This window comes from Terrapene carolina, unplaced genomic scaffold (assembly GCF_002925995.2).
Source record: "Terrapene carolina triunguis isolate 2854851 unplaced genomic scaffold, T_m_triunguis-2.0 Scaffold132, whole genome shotgun sequence".
Taxonomy (NCBI): domain Eukaryota; kingdom Metazoa; phylum Chordata; order Testudines; family Emydidae; genus Terrapene; species Terrapene triunguis.
The window spans coordinates 18,632,390-18,660,079 of NW_020664483.1; the positions used below are offsets into that span (position 1 = coordinate 18,632,390).

The 27,690-nt window shown below is 40.2% G+C and overlaps 1 protein-coding gene across 1 annotated transcript in view; it reads left to right on the forward strand.

Annotated features, from left to right (window-relative positions):
* Positions 1–2,265: 2,265 nt before the first annotated feature.
* Positions 2,266–27,690, forward strand: part of XPO1 (exportin 1) — a 77,633-nt gene continuing 52,208 nt past the window's right edge. The window contains exons 1-4 of the mRNA XM_026653116.2: positions 2,266–2,790; positions 7,417–7,548; positions 14,916–15,017; positions 18,915–18,987. Of these exons, the coding sequence (XP_026508901.1) occupies positions 7,423–7,548; positions 14,916–15,017; positions 18,915–18,987 (301 nt within the window). The 5' untranslated portion in view covers positions 2,266–2,790; positions 7,417–7,422. The remainder of the gene's footprint in view (positions 2,791–7,416; positions 7,549–14,915; positions 15,018–18,914; positions 18,988–27,690) is intronic.

The following is a 27,690-nucleotide window of genomic DNA, read 5'->3' on the forward strand; positions in this document are numbered from 1 at the left end:
CCTTGTGCTAGGGATTTGATGCTCAAATCATGGTGTTGTTGATTCAAATCCCAGTTGAAAAACAAAACTGTTTAAGAATATATGTGGTAAAAATCTATACTTTTTTTATAGGAAGGAGGATTAAATACTTTAAAAGTGCATTAGAAGATTCAAACTTCTTTTCTCCCATTAAAAATTTGTAATATGTTACAACACAAACTCCTACCTACAGTATTTCCCAAGCAGTATTTGAATAGACCTTACTACTTAGCATACTGATTCTGGGAACCGTATTCCTTGTTATGCCAATACTTATTGAAAATGAGTGTAATTAAACACATTCACATACAACAATGCTATTGCAAAAAGAAAGCAAATCAGAAATGTGCTCTAGTCTTCATAATTAGATAGGGTTACCATATTTTCCCAAAGGGAAAAGATGACACTGCTTGGGCTGGCCCAAGGCCCCCCACAGGGCCACCCTGAGGGCCCCCCCCCTCCTGCAGGTGGGACTGGCCCAAGCCCCCCTGCAGCCCAAGGCTCCCCTCCACCTGCTGTGCATGGGGCCAGCCCAAGACCCCCTGCTACCTGCTCACGCAGGGCAGGGCTGACCCGGCCCGAACCGCTCCTCTCCCCTCCCACGTTCCTCCGTGCCCTTCTAGGGGTCGCATCCCACTTTTTTGGCAAAACTGTTCATTTGTCCAGTTTGCTCTTGCCAACTGATGCTCACTTGGGAAGAGCAAACAGACAAACACGGTTTTGCCAAAAAAAAAAAAAAAAAAAGTCACGACAGGGCTTAAAAAAGGACTGTCCAGCCAAAACGGGATGTATGGTCACCCTATAAATAGACTATCATGTCCCCATCAAAGAGTGGTTATTAAGGGCCTCCTCCTCCCACCCTCTCAGGTCACATCCCTTGTCAGTGAATTGCTTCTTGAAGAGAAAAAGCGAGGAGTCCTTGTGGCACACTAGAGACTAAAAAATTTATTTGGGCATAAGCTTTTGTGGGTCCCACAAAAGCTTATGCCCAAATAAATGTGTTAGTCTCTAAGGTGACACAAGGACTCCTCGTTGTTTTTGCTGATACAGACTAACAAGGCTACCACTCTCAAACCTTCTTGAAGAGCGTTACAGTCATCACGTGGCCAGTTTTAGCCACCAGAGAGCAGGATAGCGCTGTCCCAACACCCCCATTCAGTATAAAATGCTGCTAATAGGCCAGGCATTCCCGGTTCGGCCAGGGACTTCCTGCCCTGTGGGCCCTGGGCGAGTCACTTACCCTCTGTGCCTGCTACCCTGCCTCACAGGAGTGCTGTGAAGACAAAGACTCTAATAATGGCTGTGAGGCGCTACGGTGATGGGGCCATACAAGTACCCGAGGGAGATAACCGCAGGGCTCCCTTTGACACACACAGCAGCCCCCCCCCCCCCCCCCGCTCCCTTTTTCCCCCCCCCCCCCCCCCCCCCCCCCCCTGTTTTTTTCTATGAGCCCATCTCCTGCTGCCCCCAACAAACCAGCGACAGCCGCACCCACTAGCCCCTGCTCCCTCCCGGCGAACGCTGAGGCAGAAGCCCCTGCTGCTACTAGGAACAATCCCGCGGGAGGGCCCTACAAGCGCTACACTCGCCTAGCGCTCCCGCTATCTCACCCCGCGCTTTCTCGGCGCCTCGCTACCCGTTCTACGCAACCGCGCGCCCTTCTACATTCACAGTCGTAAAAAGCTTCAATCGAACTCCTACGTCATTCCAAGCGCCCAACCAATCGGCGGCAGGTAAAAACTGCGCCCGCGGGTCGGGAGCTGTGGGCGGGCATCGCCCTTGAGCGACAGCTCTGCGCGGCCAGTCAGCGAGGGTTGCCGCTCCACCACCTCCCCCCTCTGCGGGCAAATCGCTGCTGGAGAGGAGGCGGGGCCTCCCGCTCCTCCCCGTCACGGCAGCGCAGCAGACGGACAGGCCCCTTGTCCAATGAGAGGCGAGGCCGCCTGCGCAGCGACCGTGTTCGGAACCAATGAGAGCAGCAGCTGGGCGGAGGCCCGAGGTTTCCAAACGCTTGCGGCGCCATGGGCTGAAAACTAAACCGAGATGGAATCTCCCAGTCTGAACCGGTTTGAGCCGGTTCCGAGTCTGTGGCACTAGGAGGGGGAGAAACGCTGCGCTCACTCCCTGCCGCCGCCGCTGCCTCCGTCGCTGTGTGTGTGACCTGCTCACAGGGGAGCCCGCAGGGGGAGCCGCCGACACATCCACGGGGGCAAAGTTTAGTGCGAGCGGGGGGGAGATGGGGGTGAACTGAGCACCGGCCAGATCAGGGGGAGCAGCGGGGGCCCGGGCAGGCAGAGACTCAGCCAGAGGAGCCCGGGGCCTGGGGAGCGAGAGACCCGGGGCCCACCAACGCAGCGACTCAGCGGGGCCTGGGGAACTAGGGACTCAAGGAGCTCCAGGAAAGCAGCGAGCCGGGGCTTGGGGAGCCAGAGCCAAGCAGCCGGGAAGGGAGGGGCTCCATCCCCTGCGCTGGGCGGCCTTGGCCCTGGAGCCGGGAGTTGGGGGCCGAGTCCTTGCAGGGCGAGCCAGGGAGCAAGTGAGCCTGGCCAAGGGGTAGCAGCAGCCCGCGCTGAGCGTGTGTCATACAACCAGCCCAGTGCACGCTTGTCTTGGAGGCGGTGGGGGAAGAAGGTTGACACCAATAAACGCTCAGTAGGGGAGAGGGCGCGCGCGTGTGTGATTTCTCCTAATTTTTTTTTTGGTGTGGTTGGAAACTTCACACTCCCGCCCGTATTTTTTTTTTTAAAGGCAGAGGCTGTAAAAACTATTTAGGTAAGTAACTCTTAATACTGTGGGGGTGGGGATCATGGGGTGCGGGGTCAGACGTATTGGGGGCGAAAGTGGGAGGACTAAAAGGGGCCAGAAGCAGAAGGGTGGATGTGTGTGGAGAGCAGAAAGTCTGTGGGGTAGGAGAGGCACAAGCTGGGTGTAAGACGCGGAGCGGGAGAATTGTGCTCTTTGGGGTACCACCATCAGACGTGTCGGCAATGCAATTGGGAGCACAGATTCTACCACTGATGCCATGGATGTGGGGAAAGCCGGAGCGTGTGAGAAGATGTTGTTGGGAGGCTGCTGTGAGGGCTCGTGGGGGTAGATTATGGTCATTTTGTGCCTTTCCTTATAGGTGAAGTGTGGGACTGGGGCTGGCGTTGGGAACTCGGGAAACTAGGGACATAATCTGTAAATTATTAGGAGTGGAAGTTTCCAGAAATATTTTTGTGTGTCTGTGCAGCAGTATTGAAACGTCCGCCTGGATCACGTGGGGTGGCCCTGTATACAACGCAGGGACCGAGAGGAGGGAGGGGCTGCAGTGTCCCTGCTGCTCTCTGCAAAGAAACCCACCAAACCGCCTTCTATTCCTAACCCCCTACAGCCCTCCCCTCTCTCCCCCCCTCCCCCGGTCCGGTAGATATTTTAGTATTAACGGTCTGTTAGGCAAACCGATTGGCGTGTAGTTGTGTGTTTTAATGTTATAAATGTTCCATGTACTGCGGTATTCCTGCTGCTTTGCAAGGGAAGTCAGCAACGGCCTTTACACTGGGTGGGTGTGCGTCTGTGTGTTCACATGTGTGTGACTGCTGTATTTGTGTACATCAAATATCTTGCTGTTAATAATTCGAATGAATTTACATTGACTTGGATACATGTTCGGCAATCTGATGTGTCTGCAGCTTTGCAAGGAAATTTAACCAAAGTTCTGCTACCCATTATTGCTATACACACATGTATACGGGGGAGGGAAACAAGCTCGTTCATTAGTGGCTGGAACTGCGGTATTAACTTTAATATAAATGCACTACATTTTTGTATGTGTCTAAACTGGTGTATAATACATGTTTGGTGTGGTGTGCTGTGCATGTCTAATTGTGCATAGGCTGTACAGTTAGAAGAAACTGAACTTTTAATTGCCTGATGTAAGAGTGTGGTGGGATACTGATTTGACTTCCATTGTGGTTAGAAGTGGAGCTGTTCGCTCGCTGAGTGAGGCGGGGTAACTGTATGTTTCTCCTACTTCTATACTTAAATGAAGCGTGCTGCTGCCCCCGCGCAGCCCGAAGTAGCGTAGCTGTCTCTTTGTAGAGAGTTGTATTTGACCTAGAGTTTAACTCGCGTGTTTTAAAGCAGTTTTTTACTTGGGTTTTGCGTGTATGTTCTAATTCACCCAGCCCAAATCATTTTTAAATTGCTATTCTAATCTGTTTATGGAACGGTAATCGGTACACTTGGTATAAGTATTCTTGCACTTCATTGCACAAGGCCACTGAAACATCGGGTAGCTATGAAAGCAGTAAGTCTCCATTCTTCTGGGCTTCGGCAAGTGTCAGATTCTTCCCATGTTTATTAATTTTAATATTATTTGGTTTGTTTTCACTCCAGTTTTATTAGCACTGTTGCATTAATATATTGTGGCATTTAGAAGCGTTTTTAGGTGCAGGCTGATCTATGGATGGGGGTGGGAGTCTTGCAGATCGCATGCAATACTGTAGACTTGATGTAGGCACATTATTAGGAGTAGGGAATCAAGTTAATCGCAGTTGGCATTGACCACAAAGCCGCCATTTTTGTATTTCAGTTCACCAGTAGGTAGGTCATTTTGAAGATAATACTGGGAGTGGCAAAGTGCTCTATTAGAAATGTTTCCTTTCTGCTTCCACGCGACTAATAACTTCTAGTCACGTGGAGGCTGAAGTGCGCTTTTAAGACCGTTTTAAAGCAATTGGAGGTGGCTTATACCTAAATTGAATGTGTCTGTCAATTTAAACGTTGGTTAGATTTAAAAGCAGCTTTCCTACTTCACTGTTTAGCCATGTGCAGCAGATGCAAACGGAAGGGGGCGTGTCTGAATGTGAATTCGGCGGAGGGGGAGTTAAATGTAACTGGAAGACTATATGAATTGAATAGTTTTACTGCTTTTTTTACCAGTTGGCACTTTGTCCAAGATGTAATTGTAGTTCTCCCCAGGAAGGAGGGTTTTCCAGAGTTAGTATCTCACATGATTTCTTATTTTTTTCTGCTGCTTCCGATTTGACATTTTTGAATCTGCCATTTGTATAACCATAGTGAGGTATGGAATTTATATTTTGGAGTGAAAAAAAATTTGACAGCCATGGTGGATTATTTTTAAAATATTGAACCAATTAAGATATTTTTTATTTCAGATTATGGTTATAATTCTGGTATGATCCTACTAAGCATACATACTTTGTTCTAAATGTGATAACTGATGTAATAAAAGGAATTCCTCTAATAGAGGGCTCCAGCTTTGGCCCTGTGCCCCAGCAAGTCTAGGCCAGCCCTTGTGACCCCATTAAAACAGAGTTGGGGTCCCAACACACAGTTTGAGAACCGCTGCTCTAATATTTACTTTTTCTCAGAACACTAATTATTGAGTGAATTGTATGACTTCAAAATAAAGATGTGGCCCTCTGGTATTGGAACACTTATTTAGCATGTTTGATTATATAAATCCTAATGAAAGAAATTTTCTGAATGAGCACTTTGATGCATGAGTCTCTCTCACATTTTGTGTAGTAATTACTTGGACAGACTTGGAATACAGCCTCTGTCTTCCTTTCTAAGCTTAACAATTCAACTTGGATGGCATAAATTAAACCTGGTTTCTTTTTAAACAAGAAACAGTAACTTTTTAACATACACTAGGAATTATTTGGGAATGAAGATACAGATTACTTCCAGTAGTTCTGCTGGTGAATCAGGGGGACCTAATCCAACAATTTTTGTAGTATTAAACTTGTTTTGAAATAGCCACAAGGACTACTAGAAGCTCTATGTTCAGCCTCCCAGATATCTCCAGTGCTTCTGCTGCTGTTCAGGGATTTTGCTGCTGCTAGCCAATGATAAGGGCATCACTGAAATGGACAGTCATGTTTAATTTCACTCTATAGCTGCATGGGGAAGTTATGAGCAAGAGACTGAGGAATGGTAAAGCCATAGAAACCTCCCTTAATGGCAGTGGGGGGGGGAGGGGTGAGAGTGAAAGCTCTTTCTCCCAGCAGCCAAAGTGAGGCACGAAGCTGATCAGGTACCTACAAATCAAAGATTGATATGCAAAGAGCCCCCAGCCACAGTCCAGGATGATACACCTCTACCCCGATATAACGCGACCCGATATAACACGAATTTGGATATAACACGGTAAAGCAGTGCTCGGGGGGGGCGGGGGAGCGGGGCTGCGCACTCCATAATGCGGTAAGATTTTTTGGCTCCTGAGGACAGCGTTATATCGAGGTAGAGGTGTAATTCCCTTCCAAATAATACCTTACTCTTAGCTGAGTGTCTTGCCTTCACTGCTGTGGATGCCCCTCCAATCTTTTATGACTTTTTGGCTTGTAAGAGTGCTATAAATTTTTCTAACTCTGGATTTTACTGCACTGTACTTTAATACATATGTATGTTTAGGTGGAAAATATGCTGTTGGTAGGTTTATTCTTTTAGTATGGGAGACCTTCACTGTCCCCTTCTTAGTCAGATTTCTTTGTAGTTAAAAGTGGGCAAGTAAGTTATGCTGAAAACTTAATGAATACATTTTGTGTTTTTCTTTTTGAAAAATTGCTCCTAAGCCTAGCGCTGACTTCTCCAGCTTACTTGTGTGTTGAATAATTCTTGGTGCATCTATCTCATTTGTGAGCAGTTCACTGCAAATATTTGAAAATTGATCTGGGCTGGTGTTGATTGGATACATAGGTGACAATTCAGTTCCACAAAAATCATAAAACTAGACTTCAAGCATGTATATTTGGTATGGAAATTCAAAAGTCTGTCTGAATATTCTTTAATATTAGTTTAAATTTAATGTTTTTGGCAAATATTCCTGTCAATAAACTTATTTGCTAGAATATTTCAGAAAATTAAAAAACACAAAATTACCTCCAGTTGAAAACAAATTAGTTAAATTTGCAAATATCTGTTTAAAATTTTGTTGCTGTTAACCTAACTTGGCTTTTAGTGTGGCTTGCTAATGCTGTAACATGTTGAATTCTGATTCTCATATCTACAGTCTTACCTTGAATTGGAATGGAGACTAAGGCCAGCTAAACTTAAGTTTATTCACATGTATTAAGTCTCCTGTGTAAAACCGACTGCCAATTTGTTTGGGATTATAATTTGTAAGTTTTTCAGATAGATATGGTCAATATTGAAGTTTTTCTAATATTTGCAGTATTGCACTTTCATAATTCAACATATGGTGACATCGATATATAACTTTATCTTTGACGTCTAAGAAAACTTTTAACTGTGCAGTTTTTCTTGCCAGTTTTGAAGTGAGATGGCTATATTGAACAGGTCACTTAAAAGCAGCTGTAGAAATAGTTTCTTACAAAGTTGCTGGAAACTGATTAACTTCTCTAGTTTGATCTGATTCATTTTATTTTACAGTAATCTATGCCAGCAATTATGACAATGTTAGCAGACCATGCAGCTCGTCAGCTGCTGGATTTCAACCAGAAATTGGATATCAATCTCTTGGACAATGTGGTGAATTGCCTGTACCATGGAGAAGGAGCCCAGGTAAAATATATGTCCAAAAATATGGAAGTCTTAATTCAAGAGTATTATAGAGTTGGCCATATTAAAACTTTACATTAGTCTATAAATCCTTAGAGGAACACTAAGTAAAATAATTAAATTCATTTCAAGTTCACCCAACGCATTTAAACAGGAGTTAAACTAGAGGGAATTTCACTCTGACTAGAATACTCATGGAAAGACTATTTGGTAGTATTGGTGACAAGGTACCTTACAAATTTGGCAGACTACCTGATGCTGATTTGTGGCCCAGTTTAAAAGGGGGCCTTAAGATGAGAGACACATGAAGAGAACATTTATATCTAAAAGCATCTGCTTACCCAGCCTTTCTTCTGTTGTTAAAGGTATGGAAAAGTGTGCTTTGATGAGAGCTGTCTCCCTCACAGCCCAACTTCTGTACTTTATTCCTGCAGGGACGTCATAATCATGTCATGTTTGACATTCTGTTAGCATGGAAATAGTTGTGATGTCACAAATTCACCACTGACTTCACTCCAGGATCATATTTAAGGGGAAAACCTTTTGTTTAAAATAACTGGTTATTATACATAACAAAAGACATTATAAAAATGCATGTGATGTCTGGACTTTTCTTTCCATTATACTCTTTCTTTTGCCACTCTTTCCATATACATCCAGTGGATTGAGACTTTTGGCATTTTGTACTCACTATATTTTAAAGTTGCTTTATGCTACCTGTCTGAAAGTAAATTGATTTTAAAAGGCAATAAAAGGTTAATCTAAGCACTATATAAAAGCTAGGTGTTTAATTTTTAAAGATAAGTATTGCTCAAACAATAGTAACATGTCTGTTTTCCTGGCATACTTTCGTTGTTTTATAATACCTGGACAGTGTCACAGATTTTGTGGCAAGTAATGGCTTGTAGCAAGTATCCCACCCTAAAATATCAAACATTGAACAAGACTTGAAGAATGCGACGGTATCATAAAGAGGGTAAATATTTGTAACCTAACACCCCTTCTGTCCCCTTTCCCGGATCCCCCTCATTAAAACAAATAAAACCAACCACACAGATACCCACTTTGTATATTGGTACCTCCATAAAAGGCAGTTTGCTATGCCAGGTTTCTTAGTGTAGATTATTATAGATGCTGAAACCCATTGTTTGACTTGTGTACAACTTCTGGGATGTGTACAATGTGTGAGCTCCTTTTCTAAACTTAAGCGGTCACAAGTTTAAGTTCATAATATGACAATTTCCCATATACTCTGAAGCTCTGTGAAATTTCTTATGCAAAGTAACATAGTATTGACTCCTGAATATCTGCTGCATATACTATTTAAATAGTAAGTCTTGAAGGAGCTTTTAAGATATCTGCTCTCTGTTTAATATTGTTTTGTTGAATTGGTGTTGGATGTTAGGAGGAATTACAACCAGAATATATCCTCTGAATGCTGAATACTAAACAATTTTGTTGAAAAAAATGCCATTGCTCTGTCAATGGAAGAAATTGAATGGTTCCGTTTATAAATGAGATGGGTACAATTTCATTGGATTGTGTGTCTTTTAAGCTTTTGATACTTAGATAAACTAATGACAAAAGAATTGAAAAAGGGAAATGGACTAAAATTGTCAAAAGCAAATTATGTTTAAGCATATAATTGTATCAGAGCATAAATACATGGCTTCTTCATGAAAAGTTTCAGTATGTAGTGTATTAAAAAGTGTGTATTCCTGTGGAAGCACACATTTTTTCAGTGAGTGTCTTCATATCACTGACTCTCGTATGTATATTTCCACCACAAGCACTAGTACCAGCAGAAGCACTGCCTCTAAAAGGCAGACTTGGCACAGAGCACAGCTTCAAAACTGGCAGAAGCAATAGGAATGCAAAGTTAGCTAAGATTAAGATATTTAAAATTTCTTCTCTTAAACATTAAAGGAGTAAGAGTTCCATGCTTTCTCCCCTGAAACCACTTACATGTGGAAAAAATGCCTCTGTCCTTAAGGCTCACTTTTGCCATAATCAACAGAGGGTCCTGTGGCACCTTTAAGACTAACAGAAGTATTGGAGCATCATCTTTCGTGGGTGAAAGATGCTTGCGTCTGATGAAGTGGGCATTCACCCACAAAAGCTTATGCTCCAATACTTCTGTTAGTCTTAAAGGTGCCACAGGACCCTCTGTTGCTTTTTACAGATTCAGACTAACACGGCTACCCCTCTGATTTTTGCCATAATGATTACAAAACCTCAGCCTGCTTATCAGGTAGGCAAGTGAGAAGCTATGAATGCCCATCTACCCCCTCCTTTCTTTTCCTGTTCCCTTTATTCTTACTAATTTCATCATTCCTGCCCTTCCCCAAGTTAGACCTTTTAAAGTTATGATTGCTGAGTTCTGTATTTTGATCTGAATGTTAAAATATGTAAAATTCCATACAGGTGTCTTAACTCATCCCCACCATATTTGTTTTGTCCATCTTGTTTGCCATCTGTTGGACATGTAGATTTTGAGCCCTCTGGGCCAGGGGACTGTCTTCATTACATGTGTGTACATAATGTATGTAAGGTATATAATATGCTTATTTCCAGTGACTAGGAATACAAATGTCTTAGTACAGCTGTGTTCTGAAAAGTAACGGTAAAAATATACATACTTATTCAAAGATCTGCTCCTTATGTACATTCAGATCCATTTGCTAATTTGAGTGACAAAAAGTAAGCTTTAGCTGTGTTATACTGGGAGAGTGAGGTATATTCTATTAGTCCTTTTGTGCACCATTGTTTAGTACAGAAAAAAATTCAAACCTGCCTTCTCATAAAATCAGGTGCCGAGCACCAGCCTTCCATTGATTGCAGTGGATTTGTTGGTAATTGGCTTTTTTCCAGAAGTGCCCACTTATTTGGCTTTCTAAGTGTGGATTTAAGAGTCTGATTTTAGGTACTCGGATATATAAACTGATCTAAATTTCATATTGTTGTTGTTTTGCACATCCACTGAAGACAGAATGATTGGACAGGTCACAGAGGGCCTACTTTGGCCTGTATAATCCTTATTAATAGGGCTGTCAATTAATTGCAGTTAACTCAAGCGATTTAACTCAAAACAAATTAACTCAATTTAAAAAAAATCACTATTAATCAGATTTAATCGCACTGTTAATAATAGAATACCAATTGAAATTTATTATAAATATTTATTGGTTTTCTACATTTCAAATATATTGATTTCATTTACAACACGCAACACAAAGTGGTCATTGCTCACTTTATTTTCTTGATTACAAATATTTGCATTGTAAAGATAAAAGAAATTGTATTTTTCAATTTACCTCCTACAAATACTGTAGTGCAATCTCGTTATCATGAAAGTGCAACTTACACATGTAGAATTTAGTTGTTACATAACTGCACTCCAAAAAAAAAAAAAGTAAAACTTTGGAGTGTACAAGCCCACTCAGTCCTACTTCTTGTTCAGCCAATCCCTAAGATAAACAAGTTTGTGTACATTTATGGGAGAACATGCTACCCGCTTCTTATTTACAGCGTCACCTGAAAGTGAGAATAGGCATTCGAATGGCTCTTTTGTAGCCAGTGTTGCAAGGTATTTATGTGCCAGATATGCTAAACAGTCATATGCCCCATCATGCTTCAGCCAACAATCCAGTGGACATGATTATGTAAGTGGGGGTATGGTCCCGCTATTGTGGGGAACTTTTCTGGCTCACATACTACTCTGGTGAAATTGGCTAGCGAAAGAATCTGAGTCCTTGCTCCTATGCCCTGCCTGACCTCAAGGACTCCGCTTCCTCTCTCCTGTGTGGCAGAGTTCTTGTAACCCCAACAAGACTGGGCCCAGGATTCCTGTGGGGCTTCACCCCCAGTTCTGTCGTGGTCACTTAAGACAGGCTAGGGTGTCCCCTGTCCAGGATATTCTTTTCTCGTTGAACACTTCCCTGACCCCACTGATATTACATATAGTTCAAAGCAAATACCATTTATTAAACAGCAACCAATTAAAAAATAAGAAAAAATGGGAAAGGTAAAAGGAACATAAGAATGACCATACTGGGTCAGACCAAAGGTCCATCCAGCCCAGTATCCTGTCTGGCAACAGTGGCCAATGCTAGGTGCCCCAGAGGGAGTGAACCTAACAGGTAATGATCAAGTGATCTCTCTCCTGCCATCCATCTCCACCCTCTGAGAAACAGAGGCTAGGGACACAATTCCTTACCCATCCTGGCTAATAGCCATTAATGGACTTAACCTCCATGAATTTATCTAGTTCTCTTTTAAACTCTGTTATAGTCCTAGCCTTCACAACCTCCTCAGGCAAGGAGTTCCACAGGTTGACTTTGTGCTGTGTGAAGAAGAACTTCCTTTTATTTGTTTTCAACCTGCTGCCCATTAATTTCGTTTGGTGGCCCCTAGTTCTTATATTATGGGAACAAGTAAATAACTTTTCCTTATTCAATTTCTCCACACCACTCATGATTTTATATACCTCTATCATATCCCCCCCTTAGTCTCCTCTTTTGCAAGCTGAAAAGTCCTAGCCTCCTTAATCTCTCCTCATATTCCAAACCCCCTAATCATTTTAGTTGCCCTTCTCTGAACCTTATCTAATGCCAGTATATCTTTTTTGAGATGAGACCACCACATCTGTACGCAGTACTCAAGATGTGGGCGTACCATGGATTTATATAAGAGCAATAAGATATTCTCCCTCTTATTCTCTATCCCTTTTTGAATGATTCCTAACATCCTGTTTGCTTTTTTGACTGCCGCTACACACTGCGTGGACGTCTTCAGAGAACTATCCACGATGACTCCAAGATCTCTCTCCTGATTAGTTGTAGCTAAATTAGCCCCCATCATATTGTATGTATAGTTGGGGTTATTTTTTCCAATATGCATTACTTTACATTTATCCACATTAAATTTCATTTGCCATTTTGTTGCCCAATCACTTAGTGTTGTGCGATCTTTTTGAAGTTCTTCACAGTCTGCTTTGGTCTTAACTATCTTGAGCAGTTTAGTATCATCTGGATAAAGGAAAACACATAACCCCACTCTCTGAGCATGGGGGAACCGAAAACATCTGTTTCTGGAGGGTAAGGGAAATTCAGTCTGTTCCTCACACATGCCAGGCCCTGGCTGTGCTGCATGGATGCAATGGGTCGGACACTTGCTCTGCCTGTGGCCCCACACCCTCGGGCTCTAGATGGTAAGACCCTTCTTCCCAGTGCTGGCCTCCCCTTCCAAGTCCGGCCTGCAAGGCCTCTTGGCTGGTGGCGTCTCCCTGCGCAGGGTCCCCCTTGTTTTCTCTCTGCTGCTCACTGTGCTTGGCTCCGGACTGTTCCACCCCCAGCTTCACTCTGACTCAGCCCTGCTGCTGTTCTGCCTCCAGCTCAGCTCCCTGGGCTGCTCCACTTTCCCCTCTGGCTGGCATTGCTCTGCTCCCCAGCTCAGCTTGGGCTCTTGCTCTGTCCTTCGTGCAGTCCACTCTGGCCATTGTCAACTCCAGCTCAGACAAAGGATGGGACCTCCGGGCTTCTGACTCCCTCATTGGCCTGCCTGCCCTGTCAATGAGGCTGACCTGGAGCATTGGCCTCTCCCCATTGGACCTGGTACTGTCAGTCTCAGGGTCTTGATTTCTCATTGGCCCTTCCACTTTCTTTTGGTACTGGGAGATGGCTAACCAAAAACCCCCACTAAGTTTCAGTAAGGGGTCAACAGTCCCCTTACACTTCCATATCAATGACGTTCATTGAAAAAAATGCATTAAATTTCTGACTGAATTCCTTTGTATGTCTCCTGCTCTGTGATTTTACCTGCATTCTGCCATATATTTTATGTTATGGCGGTCTTGAATGACAAACCAGCATGTTGTTCGATTTTTAAGAACACTGTCATTGCAGATATGACAAAATGCAAAGAAAGTACCAATGTGAGATTTCTAAAGGTAGCTACAGCACTCAACCCAAGGTTTAAGAATCTAAAGTGCCTTCCAAAATCTGAGAGGGACAAGGTGTCGAACGTGCTGTCAGAAGTTTTAAAAGAGCAACACTCCAATCCAGAAACTACAGAACCCCAACCACCAAAAAAGAAAATCAACCTTCTGTTGGTGGCATCTGATTCAGATGATGAAAATTAACGTGTGTCAGTCCACATTGCTTTGGATTGAACCAGTCATCCGCATGGAAGCATCTCCTCTGGAAGCCGAAGCATGAAGGGGCATATGAATGTTTATCATATCTGGCACATAAATACCTTGCAATGCCAGCTACATCAGTGCCATGCGAATTCCTGTTTTAACTTTCAGGTGACATTGTAAATAAGAAGTGGGCAGCATTATCTCCCATATATGTACACAAACTTGTTTTGTCTTAGCAATTGGCTTAACCAAAAGTAGGACTGAGTGGACTTATAGGCTCCAAAGTTTTACATTTTGTTTTTGGGTTCGGTTAGGTTAAAAAAAATTAAGTTGCACTTTCACGATAAAGAGATTGCACTCCAGTACTTCTGAGTACTTTTTTCCTTTTTTTACAGTGCAAATATTTGTAATCAGAAATATAAAGTGAGCAGTGTTTTGTGTGTTGTAATTGAAATCCATAAATTTGAAAATGTAGAGAACATCCATAAATATTTAAATAAATGGTATTCTGTTGTTTAACAGTGCTGTTAAAACTGTGATTAATTGTGATTATTTTTATCTCTCAACTATAATCGCAACTATTTTTTTTAATCATTTGACAGCCCTAGTTATTAATGGTTGTAATGAGGGAGAAGGAAAGAACGCAGTGCTGGCTTTAGAAATATCTCTTTTTACTTGTAAGGCAACAGAAATTAAGACTATAAATGTGGAGTCCTGTGATATTGCTTTAAAGTCACTCGAGTACAATAATACTATTTCATATTTGCACAGTTCTTTACATGAACTTAAGTGCATTCTATTTCGGGATGCAGTGGGTTCTAATGCAAGTAGAGTAATGCAAGTACTTGCACTAAAGCCCAGGGGGTCAGACTAGATGATCTATTGGTCCCTTCAGACCTCAAATTCTATGAATATATGAAAGCTTGTAAATTTAGAGTATTAAGTAGAACTTATTCTGAACATTTTCTCCTTATGGACTAATTCCATTCGGCATTCTCTCAAACCAGAATGGAAGTGTTAGTTAACAAAACTTGCTGACCCAAAGAGTCAGAAAACATTTGATGTGATCTGTTGCTCGTGGCTTAATTCAAACTACTTTTGGTTTTAATGTGGTAAGTGCTTAAACTGTTCAAGATACATTTTTGGTTTCACCTCATTTTTTTATGTATATATATTATGGTAAATAGCTTCTAAAATGCATTTAATTGTGTTTTTTGTTATCCTCCTTTAGCAAAGAATGGCACAGGAAGTCTTGACTCACTTAAAAGAACATCCTGATGCATGGACCAGAGTTGATACTATTTTGGAGTTCTCTCAGAATATGAACACCAAAGTAAGCACCTGGTCTTTAATTGATTTTTCTCCCTTTCTTCCATTCATAAACTTTGAGGAAGGTATCTCATTTTTAGCATTAGCTTTTGTTGCTTCAAACCACACTTTTTTTTTTATTGTTTTTATTCCTAAAGTTGCCTTAAATTTAACTCTGCCGTAAACAGGCCTATCATTTAATTTTCCCTTTACATTGACACAGTTTTCTTAAGGAAGAGATAAATTAGGAATAAAGTATTTCAAGGCACATGCAGAATTCATGAGTTTGGTATATGTACAGATCTGAGTAATATAAAATCTGCTAGGGCCAAATTTTGTCCTTGAATAAATGTTTACTCTCATTATTGGGAGCTGTGTGCACATAACTGAGGGCAGAATTTGTTCCTGAGTATTTTGAAGGTAGAGATCAGACTGGGATTATTTTGGGCAGTCTAATCAATATAAGCTAGGCGCCCTGAACACTTTGTAATGTTGGCTATAATCTGTATTGGCTTGCAGAGCACACTAAGTTGTACAACTTTTTAAACCCTGCCACCATTATAGTGACTGATTAAGGGGACAGAACTCAGTTTTTATTTGCAAGTCTACATGTTTTAATCTAAGACTTATAAGCAATTTGAACAGAAGAGTTGATCAAAATGTGTTTTGACTGTCTTAAGTTTGACTCACACTTCTCTTTAATTTTAAAGTAATTTTTATGCATGGTTTTCTGCTTGATACACGTTACTTTAATATACTTTGTGTTCGAACAGAAAATAGCCATGTTCAGATGTTTCTGAATTCAGATAGTATTCATGAAACAGTCCTAACTTTTTAAAATTTACTCTGTAAATTTTAGGGAAAAACAGTTTAAGAACTTCCTCAAAGTGCTAACCTTTAAGTAACAGTGTTTGCCTGTTTGCTTGCCTGGTAAACTTTGCTTTTTATACTGACAGACATTACTAATGTTTAAGTTGATTTATCAACAGTATTTTTAAAAACTCAAATTTGTCTTGTGAAAAATGAGATGATTAGAGGAACAGAAAGAAAGCAACAGGTAAAGAATTCTTCAATTTACATAAATTGCAAATGATTTGGTGCTAAATTTATGCACTATGACATTTGGCTTTTATGCAATCATATTTTATCTTTAAAGCTGTTAACACTATCTGATATTAATCATAATGTTCCATTATGTTGATTGCTTGTAATAGGAAGAAAAGGGGTGTCTTCCTGTGCAACTGACACAGCTAGGCTTTGACGGCAGGCCTCCACAAGGTCTACCCTTTTGATTCCCTTTAACTGAATTCTGTTCATCAATTGTTTTTGTTTCTTGGGAGGCGGGAGGGAAAGGGGATTCAATGCATAGAATAAGTAATTAATAAGGGTACCATAGAAATTTCTACCATAGGGATCATTTCATGCATTTTTTCATTCAGTCTTTGCTGTTATCTGTCCCTCACCTTCATAACTCAGCAGTTGATTTCTGCAGTGCTTCTGATATTTAGCATAAGATAAAACCAGAGACTAAATAACTACTAGAAAGACATTACTTTAATTTCGAGTGCTACATAAATGTGTGTTTGTATAGATGTCTATAATCTATAAAAAGTACGTTATTGGAATCAAATCCAAGATGTTCAGAATTGGCCAGTATTTGTAATTCTGGGCTGAAAAGAATTCCAACTAGTGGAGCAGGGCAGGTACTTGAAACACAGTGCCAGAAACCACTAACTATTTTAAAAAAAAAAAAAAAAAACAAGATTTAAGAAGATTACATCATCCAGGATAGGGTTTGGCAGCCATCAGCATCTATTCCACAAGGTGGCTTACAAAGTCTTCTAGCATGGTATGCCAGGAGGGTGGATTGGACACAGTAATGGAGTTGAGGCATTTGCTTTCTCTGTTGCTTCAGTTCATGTGCAAGTGATACAGCAAAGTTAAAGTTGACAAGGTTCACTTTTCTTCTTTCTTATACATAAACTGGGAGAAATAAATGGGTAAAAAAATAGTGGACAGAAAGGGATGACGAGGAATCTAGAAAAGGAAATAAATGAAAAACAGAACGATGGTTAGACATTCGCCTGTATCATTAAAAAGTTGTGAATTAAGTTTGTCTAGCAGTCTCAGGTCAGTGTGTGTGTGTGTGTGTGTGTGTGTGTGTGTGTGTGTGAAGCTCTAACAAAAAGTTTCCATCCCCCTTTCAAAGCAAAGTGATTTGATTTGTTTAAAATACAGCTCTCGGGAGTTATTAAGGAAGTAAGATACAGTTTTGGTTAGCCATTAGCTTTAAGTGTATTATTAATGTGACTGCAGCCATACAATTTAGGAACTTTAAAGTGGTTCAGAGCTGGTTTGGGAATGTTAATACTGTCTGATATCAGTGTTCAACCATTGAGTATAGATTTGAATTTTATCACCAGCTTTTATAAGTTTGTTTTGTTTTGTTAGCTTCTATTTACCTGTAACAGAAACAGAGGCTATACCTATAAAACTGTTTTAGTTGCTGAGGTTGCTTGCTATAGAGTAAAGCATGCTGTTTTAAAGAAATTGTATGCTTGTGAATCAGATTCTCCTATACAAATGTTACCTTGGCTTCACTTCAGCTGTTAGATAGTTGTACAAATTTAAAAACAAAACCCAGAAGATAAACATTTACTGCTGATTATGAAAAAAAAATGCATTTGTTTTCTGTAATTGCAGAATAACTATGTACAATGTTTTTGAAGTCTAAGGAATATTCTGCAAATGTGGAACTTTTGAGTGAAACAGGCAAAAATTCATAGTGAGCAGGAAGGCATATGGAAGTAAACACTGTCAAGATGATAACAGCAAAAACATTAATGTTTTTGAGTACAATGTAGTTTGGGACAGTACATTGTGCTGTTGTTAAAGTGTGCAGTTTACATGATCCCTTTGGTTGAAATGCTAACGAATTCTACTTTGTATGAAAACTAACCATTTTAAAGATGAACTCTTATTCTCAGCCAAACTCTAGTCATACTACTACATAGACATGAATAAGTTTACCTTTCAGGCATTGGTACTGTCTTCCTCCCTAAGTAACCACTGACTAAAGAAACACAAAATTCCTTTTCCCTTTTTTCCTTTCTGTCTGTCCACTTTTAAAGTGCATGACCTATAATGTTGCTGGTCATGCCAGAAGTCTCTTTACTACTTATGGTGAGTAGGCAGTAGGGACAAAATGGATTGAATGAAGTGGTCTCCCCTCTCCAGTAAACTCTTGCCAAATTTTTGGGTCAGAGCCCAGGAAGCAATACTTGAAAGGTAAAAGGATTTCAGAGTGCATGTTAAAATTTTAATTACTTTTGACTGAGCAAAAAAGATCATCTTTAAACTGTAGAAATAGCTGCCGTAGGGGTGGGGATTGAAATTAAGTAAACCTGTGGGTTGTCTTGCTGTTCCTTAAGTAACACACCAGTGAAGTTTGGGAAACACTTTCTTTAGAAAGTGCCAGTGACAGTACATATAATGCTAAGCCAAGATCTTTCAGCTCAGAGGAATAGTAGAGGAAATCATCCAAGCTGCTAAATTTTTTAGGAGCCTGGTTGTCTTAATACTTGAACATATGAGCAGTCATTTATGTTGTGAATTCATATCTGGCTGCTACTTTCTCTTCTACAGATAGCCCCTTTGGCTGCCAAATGGCTTTTTTTATTTCTCCTGGTGTGAGCATGATCAAACAGCAGGACTTACTTAGAGTAGCAAACAATAAAAACAAGAAAAATGCATGAACAACTCAGTAAATGGGTGAATAGACTTTAATTTTAACTAAATTTGTTAGTTTAATATTTTTGAAATCTTAGATGTTAAGTGTGAATGTTTGCTTGAATGAGAATCCTAAAAGTTATTGTCAGTCCTACAATAACATACTCACATAATGCTCTTCTCCAATTTTCAGTATTATGGACTGCAAATTTTGGAAAATGTGATAAAAACAAGATGGAAAATTCTTCCAAGGAACCAGTGTGAAGGTAGGAAAATACACTACATTTTGTATGATGATTTTGAATTTGATAGTTAACTGTTTGTTGACATTTAGAAACTTCAGTATGTCACCTAAACAACTTTCAATTTCAAATATAGTTGGTTTGTCTTTTGGATTTACTAGATGAATGATACATACTGTAACATTTGTGAGCACATCAGGACAAGTTTTCTATTCTTTACTGGGCTGATTATCAAAGATGCTGAGCACTTGCTGCTTCCATTAACTGTAATGATGTTGGAGAGAGTGCTCAGCACTCTGATAATCAGGCCATAGATATCTCTGTTGACTGTTACACTTTTTTTTAACCACTTAAGGAGTTCTGTAAGTTGTGTTGGTAATTTTATTCAAAATAACATTGCCAGATAAGGGAACACTTGTATCTGCTGCTAACACATTCCACTAGACAATTAGATATTTCAGAGTCTGTTCAAACTTATATAAAAATAAGAAGATACAGAAATCTCAAATTTCATATAACTTAAAATAGTGTAGGGCAAACCTCCACTTTTGTCACTTCGCTTTTTTTGCCCTTAAAGAAATGTTGAACTCCATGAATCAGTCTTGATTCTTGGATCTATTCTCCTTTCTCTCACTAGTCTATAGTAGGGGTTCTCAATCTTTTTCTTTTTGAGACCCCCCCCCTTCCCCCCGCCCCACATGCTATAAAACCTCCACAGCCCACCCATGTCACAACAACTGATTTTCTGCATATAAAAGCCAGGGTCGGCATCGGGGTAGCAAACAGGGCAATTGTTTGGGGCCACAGGGAGCCCCATGAAGCTAAGCTGCTCAGGCTTCAGCTTCAGCCCCAGGTGGTGGGGCTCAGGGCCTCGGGCTTCAGCCCCATGCAGTGGGGCTTCAGCTTTCTGCCCTGGGTCCCAGTGAGTCTGGTGCTGGCCCTGCTTGAGAGACCCCCTGAAACCTGCTCACGGCCCTCCATGGGGCCCTGGACCCCAGGTTGAGAACCACTGGTCTACAGCACACGTTTTTAAAATTGCAGTGGATAGTGTAACTGACAAAATGAAGATGAGAATCCTTAGCTAAACTCTCCAGTATTCTGAACTGATCAGATGTTGTCCTTCGCCAGCGAGAAGGAATAGTTGGTCCATCAAGATGTTTCTAGCTCAGGCAAGTCAGGAAATTTGGACCTTAAACTAATTTCATGGTAATATTAGCTATGTAAAAAACTCTTGAACATGGTTGTCACCGTTCTAAACTTTTTATACTCTTTTGTTACTGGTAGTGGTTTTTGTAAAACTTCTGAAGTTCCAGGCGACTTAAAATATAATTTTTGCTGTGATTTTTCTCAGTGAAGTTTTGAGATGCCACTTGAACTTGTGCTGCTGCTTCTCTTGTGCTAAGCACTACAGTTTCCAGGTTTTAAAGAGGACCTGTTCTTGATGAAGAGTACTGTCTGATGAATACTAATGGAAAAAATCATTGTTTCCCATCCCATGTGATATTTTTGTCCATTTTTAAGATTCTCGCTCCAACAATAGATGTGGAAGTGGGATTTGTTTGTGACATCAGTAGCAGGAAGTCACACAGTCTCTCAGGAAGTGGCGTCAAAGCCAAGATAAAAACATTAAACTCTGTAGAACTTCAGAGAATTTTTCAGGGCTCTAAAGGGACATCTTCAACTTGAAATCTAGTAAATTTAATAGTAGGTTTGGGTACTATACTTGTTTAATTTTACATTTTTCTTTTTTTTTTTTCTAAAAAAACAACAACAACCCCTCTTGCTGTGTGTAAGACATAAGCAAAATGGGTCACTGAGAATTGGTACAGACTCTATATGAAGTTTAGTCAAATTAACGTGTTTAATAGATGTTCGGATGGAACCATTGGCAGGGCATAATTTACTAAGTAGATTTATTTTAAATTGGGGGGAACAAATTGGCTGTAAACATGCTTATTTGACTCAAGAAGACAAATGCAGAAGGCATAGAAGAAGGCAGTTTTGAATAAGATATATGTGGGAAAGATTGTTGGATAAGAACAAAGATGCCCACAATGTCACATTGGGCCCCCAAGTAAAGTAAGGCTCTCTGTTCCTCTCCTCTTGCACCACTTCTCTATACAGTGCTTACCAGAGCTGCTCTCCTTCACCCACTCTGTCACTTGCAAAACAGTTGGCAGCTGATTGAGATGTTTGATGCTTATTCAGACTTTCTACAATTGGAGCTGGAAGGTGGGGGAAAGTTGGGGGGTCAGCAGTTGATGCTGAGGACAGAGTAGTTACTAACTCAACACCGCATGTGTCCCCTAGTGGAGAGAGGCAGGGGTAAAGAAGTAGGTGGCAACAGTCCCAACATCACAAGGTGTGGTAAAAGCTCAGGATATCTGATGCAGGAGTGAACTGGTTGACCAGATATAACACATTTTCATGAGTAAATGACTTAAATGTGCATTGGATTAATGAGTGCGCAGGCCAGATAAAACCAGTTGTGTGTGAGGTACGGGGGTGGAGAATAGACCAAACTGTCTTAGATGTTACTTGTAACAGTAGATGAAAATCACTCTTCTATTGAAAATCACACTCATCTACACTATACTCTTTAGTTTCATTTGTCTTTTGGCAGATTGGGACTATCAGTCCAATATTAGGGCTGGGATTGTGTTTTACTTGCTTTCAGCTACTATAATGATCATAGTTGGATTAGTAGCTAAAAGAAATTAAAATACAACCCTAGTTCTAAAACTAAACAATCTACTTCCGTTTTTCTTCTGTTTTCTGCCCTACATCCTGGGAACTGTATCGGGAAGGGGAGAGGAGCCAGATATGCGGGGTGGTACGGCTCTATGGCTCCATCTTTTTGGCTTCAACAGCATCAGATGGAGGAGGGGGTAGAGCCTGCTGAATGGGTATTTCAGCTCTGCCATGTTTTCATCTCTTTTGCCTTTACTAATGGCTAGGGCCTGATAGCAGGGAACTGCACTTCTCTAACCTTCATCTGGCTATCTAATTGCCCAGCAAGCTGAACATAGGTGGAGCTGAGGCCTGCTCAGTTTGACCCAATCATCCAACTGAAGGACAAGACTGACTCTCCTGGATAAAAGTAAAATATGAGGCCAGATTTAAGATTGACTTTTTAGAAGTTTAACCTTCAGTAACAAAATAAGCAATATGACACCAATACTTCAGAATCAGGTAATTTTAATTACCATCTTATTTTCACAACACTTACCATCCTCTGGCTGGATTTTCGCAGTAAATATTTATTGAAATGAAGTTAAAGAAGTAATGATTTATAATCTTGAAAGCTGGGGATGCCAGCGATTTTCAGATGGAAAAAACGTTGGTTTCTGCTGATAGCTACAGTACTTCTCAGGATTGTGACTGTTTAAAATTAGGTCTGGATTGAAGTGTGAATGGAAGAAAACACGGTTATTGGGATGACCTGATTTAAAGATTTGGGGATCATGAGGTCTATGGGAGATGAATCAGTGCCGTGTACCATTGGAAAGCTGAACCTCTTAATTTTTCCTTTGGGGTACAGCATTTGTTTCTAGTCTTATTTGTGAGACACAAACTAGTTAAACTGTTTTAAAATGCAACAGAGGGTCCTGTGGCACCTTTAAGACTAACAGAAGTATTGGGAGCATAAGCTTTTGTGGGTAAGAACCTCACTTCTTCAGATGCAAGTAATGGAAATTTCCAGAGGCAGGTATAAATCAGTATGGAGATAATGAGGTTAGTTTTAAAATGGTTATTGGTTCCTCAGAATGGCCATATTTATTGTTACTGATGCGGGCTTAAGTAGTAGTAGGTCTTGGACCAGTGGAATTTCCATTCATTGGGATTATTTTTTTGCCTTCAGTCCAAAATTCCAAATACAGGAAGCTATCTTCTGAAGATGTGTCCTTTGGACTTGGATCTCTACTCTCATTTTGCCTTGAATTTCTCAACACCGTGCAGCCCTATTGGCGATTGGCATTTTGAGGTGTTCTTGGACTAGTGCGTTTGAAGTTGTGCACAGCTACGTTCGGTTTTCTCAAGTATTGTAGTTTAGTTTTTAAAATTGATGAATATGTTGGCCATTTTTGTGCCGATTTTAACTGTATCCTTCGTGATTTGATTCCAGATCAGGAACAAAGATAAAGTCAGCGGTTTAAACTACTTTACAAATTTAATGTTTCTAAAGGCCTGTCAAAAAAAGCCATCTGGACAAACATGGATTATTGGAATACAGAACTCTTGGGAAGATGTTAAGATGATTTAAAAAAAAAAAAAAAAGTATAAAGACCAAGTGTCTGCCCCAGTGTACTGTTGGCAACTTGGTCTCTGCCATATTGAGGTGTCAAGATGCGGGTCACAAAAGGGATGAGCTAGACTTGCTGCTAGGGTGCTCAGCCCTTGGGAGAATGCATTGCTTTTGTCAATTCCCAGTGTACAGGGTGACTTTACAAGCTCTGGAAGAAAATATATTAAGGCCTCTCAGGGGTAGAGTGGGAAGAAGGATGTGTTGGTTCAGTCCATACATTGAACTTGGGGCAATCAATCCCCCTATAGTGCCTTTTGAGTATATGAGTAGTAAAATGGCACACAATCTTGAATGTAAGCACTTTAGTTAATAAAATCAAGGAAAGAATACTACATGTTCACCAGTGATTGCTGATGCAAAGTCCTCTGATGCTTATTTAAATTTTTTAAAATATTATAAGTGTTTTTTGTATAGGGCTGATTAGTATTAGGAACTTTATTGTAGATTACAATGTTACTCTTTAACTAATGAGAGCATATTTATAGGGAATATCCCATGATAATGGGAAATTGAGAACTAGGTTGGTTTTCTGGTACAAAATATGGAAAGCTTGCTCAGAAAGATACCTTGGTTTTTGTGCTTGTGGTCCAGTAATAGAGAGAGAATTGACTTTGTAATGTGAAATGAAATTCTACTTTTGTGGTAAAGGTAGCTTATCTTTCACTGAGTTAGTGTGGACACCTGTTTAATCAGTCTGTTATGAAATGTGAACATTTTTCTCAAGCGTCATTTGACAATGAATGTGTTCAGTGACAGTATAACACATTGGCTCAGAGCAGGGGGCTTAGTTTAGTACTAAGCTCTTGGCCTACCAAAGGCAGGGAACTGTAGAAGCAGCTTATTCCTGGGTTGCGATGAAGGACTCTTTCCCTCCTCCTCTCCCCCCTTCCCCACCCCGCATTTTACAGCTCTAGTGGGTTATGGAATTAGGTTGGCATTAGAGCTGTCGATTAATCGCAGTTAACTCACATTATTAATCACAGTTTTAATTGCACTGGTAAACAATAGAATACCAATTGAAATTTATTAAATATTTTGGATATTTTTCTACATTTTCATATATATTGTTTTCTGTTTTGTAATTGAAATCAGTGTGATTTTTATTAGAAATATTTGCACTGTAAAAATTATAAAAAATATTTTTCAGTTCACCTCATACAAGCACTGTAGTGCAATCTTTGTCATGAAAGTGCAATTTACAAATGTAGATTTTTTTTTTTGCTACATAACTGCACACTAAAACAAAACAGTGCAAAACTTCAGAGCCTATAAGTCCACTCAGTCCTACTTCTTGTTCAGCCAGTCGCTAAGACAAACAAGTTTGTTTACATTTTCAGGAGCTAATGCTGCCCTCTTCTTACTTACAATGTCACCTGAAAGTGAGAACAGGCATTTGCATGGCATTTTTGTAGCCGGCGTTGCAAAATATTTATGTGCCAGATATGCTAAACATTCATATGCCCTTTCGTGCTTCGGCCACCATTTAAAAGAAAATACTTCCATGCTGATGAAGCTCATTAAAAAAAAAAAAAAAAAGGGTAATTAAATTTGTGACTAAACTCCTTGGGGGAAAGTTGTATGTCCCATGCTCTGTTTTATCCACATTCTGCCATATATTTCATGTTACAGCTGTCTCGGATGATGACCCACATGTTGTTCATTTTAAGAACACTTTCACTGCAGATTTCACAAAATGCAAAGAAGGTACCAGTGTGAGATTTCTAAAAATAGCTATAGCACTTTACCCAAACTTTAAGAATCTGAAGTGCCTTCCAAAATCTGAGAGGGACAAGGTGTGGAGCATGCTTTCAGAAGGTTTAAAAGAGCAACACTCCAATGCGGAAACTACAGAATCCAAACCACCAAAAAAGAAAATCAGTTTTCTGCTGGTGGCATCTGACTAAGATAATGAAAATGAACATGCATTGGTCTGCACTGCTTTGGATTGTTATTGAGCAGAACCCATCATTAGCATGGACGCATGTCCCCTGGAATCGTGGTTGAAGCATGAAGAGACATATGAATATTTAGCGCATCTGGCACGTAAATATCTTGAGATGCCGGCTACAACAGTGCCATGAGAACACCTGTTCTCACTTTCAGGTGACATTTTAAACAATAAGCTGGCAGCATTATCTCCTGAAAATGTAAACAAATTTGTTTGAGCCATTGGCTGAACAAGAAGTAGGTCTGAGTGGACTTGCAGGCTCTAAAATTTTACATTGTTTTATTTTTGAAAGCAGGTTTTTTTGTACATAATTCTACATTTGTAAGTTCAACTTTCATGATAGAGATTGCACTACAGTACTTGTATTAGGTGAATTGAAAAATACTGTTTTGGTTTTTTACAGTGCAAACACTTGTAATCTAAATATAAAGTGAGCACTGTACACTTTGTGTTCTGTGTTGTAATTGAAATCAGTATATTTGAAAATGTAGAAAACATCCAAAAATATTTAAATAAATGGTATTCTGTTATTGTTTAACAGTGTGCTTAATTGCAATTAATTTTTTTTTAATCGCTTGACAGCCCTAGTTGGCTTATTTCATTGATGGGGAGAGGGCACATACTGATATACTTTAGTTGGGGGAATAAGAGTCTGCATAAGATTTTCAGGGAGAGGACATAAACAGAAAGGGGAAAAAAGATCTGTTTTTTCCCTACTTCTTATGAGAACAAGAAAATAGGATGTTGTGCCAAATGCTACTCTTTTATTATTCATAGTTTCCAAAGCCAGAAGGGATCATTGTGATTATCTAGTCTAGTGGTTTTCAACCTCTTTTCATTTGCAAACCAATCTCAACTTTAAAGGTGTTAAAAATAATTTAAGATAGTGGGGAACGTATTATAGCTTTCTAAAGAGTACTGGTAAGAAGACAGTATTTCAGAGCTTGTTCAAACCTGGTATGTATCTTGGCCAATTATCACAAGAGTCATGGATCTCGATCTGTGATCTTGGAGGTATGAGTACGGGATTGAGAGTCCAGAAGTCTTAATTCTAGTCCTAATTCTGATATTGAATTTCCTTGAGCATTCACTTCAGTTTTGCCTTTGTTTCCCTTTCTGTATAAAGTGGGTATTTATTTGCCTGTCTCACATATGGTTAGTTTATTTTTTTTATGGTACTTACACTATAAAAATATTAAACTTGCTTTTAAATAGATGGGGTTTCACTGCTATATATATATCTGTTTAAAATTCAATATTATGCATAAAGGTCTTAAGTTCACAACGTAGTTTTGTGACATACTTGTCACTTATGTAGTACCTTCTATCTGAGGATCTACGTGCACTTGCATAATCCAGTTAAGGGTGCACATTGTCATGTAATAGAGGATAGGGACAGACATTATAGTTCAGTCAGTACTGAGGCCCCGTTGAACATGGGCTGTTCAGATACAGACAAGGGATTACAACCTAAAATGTGTTTATTTTTAAAAAGCAGCAAACATGCCAAAGTGTGGGAGGTGTTTCCCTTTTCTCAGTTTAAGATGATTACAGTATTTATTAAACTTGGGTATTGTGTCCTCCGCTGTTGTCCAGCTGTCCATTCAACGCATTGTTTAGCCAGGGTCTCCCCTGAAACCGTTTCCTTCCAGAATGGCTTCCAACTTCACGATATAGACTTGCTCCTCCACAGCGGAGTACCTTCTGCAAGATCTTTAGGATATGTCTACACTGGAATAAAAGACCTGTAGCTGTCCTGGGTCAGCTGATTCTGGCTGCAGGGCTAAAAATTGCTGTGTAGGTGTTTGGGTTCAGGTTGGAACCCGGGTTCTGGGATCCTCCCCTCTTGGAGGGTCCCAGATCTCGGGCTCCAGCTTGAGTTCGAATGTCTTACACAGCAATTTTACAGCCCCCTGAGCCAGAGTTGACTGACCCAAACACCTGCAGCTGGCCTGATTGCTGTGTAGGTGTACCCTTACAGTCAGTCCTGTGATCTTCTAAGATGTCTCTAACTGCTGTCTTGATTGAAAGAGAGACATTCTGCTCTTGTTCATTTGTGGTTTATGAACACTCCATTCTTTCCTACAATATGGGGGAAGACCGCAAAACAAACTTCTGTGAAGCTTTCAGTGTGCTTCCAGAGCATTAAGAAGCTTTGTTAATAGATATTAGCAGGTATGTGGGAGAAGGGAGAACACTTTCATAATGGTGTGTGAAAGTTTAAAATTTTTAAAGCTTGAACAGAAGAAGTAATGGAGAATGCAGTTTATGCAACAAGTTATTCATGTGCTTGACTCACTGTTTAAACTTGTTTAAACTTATCCTGTGACAGCAGTTCCGTTGAGTTGCTCTCATAATGAAACATTATTGTAAACTTTATCAAAGGGTTAAAGTTAAAATGTTTTTTACTCCTATTCAGAAATATGATCTATGACTTGGTTAAAAGAATCTGGAGTAGAATTGCATAATACTC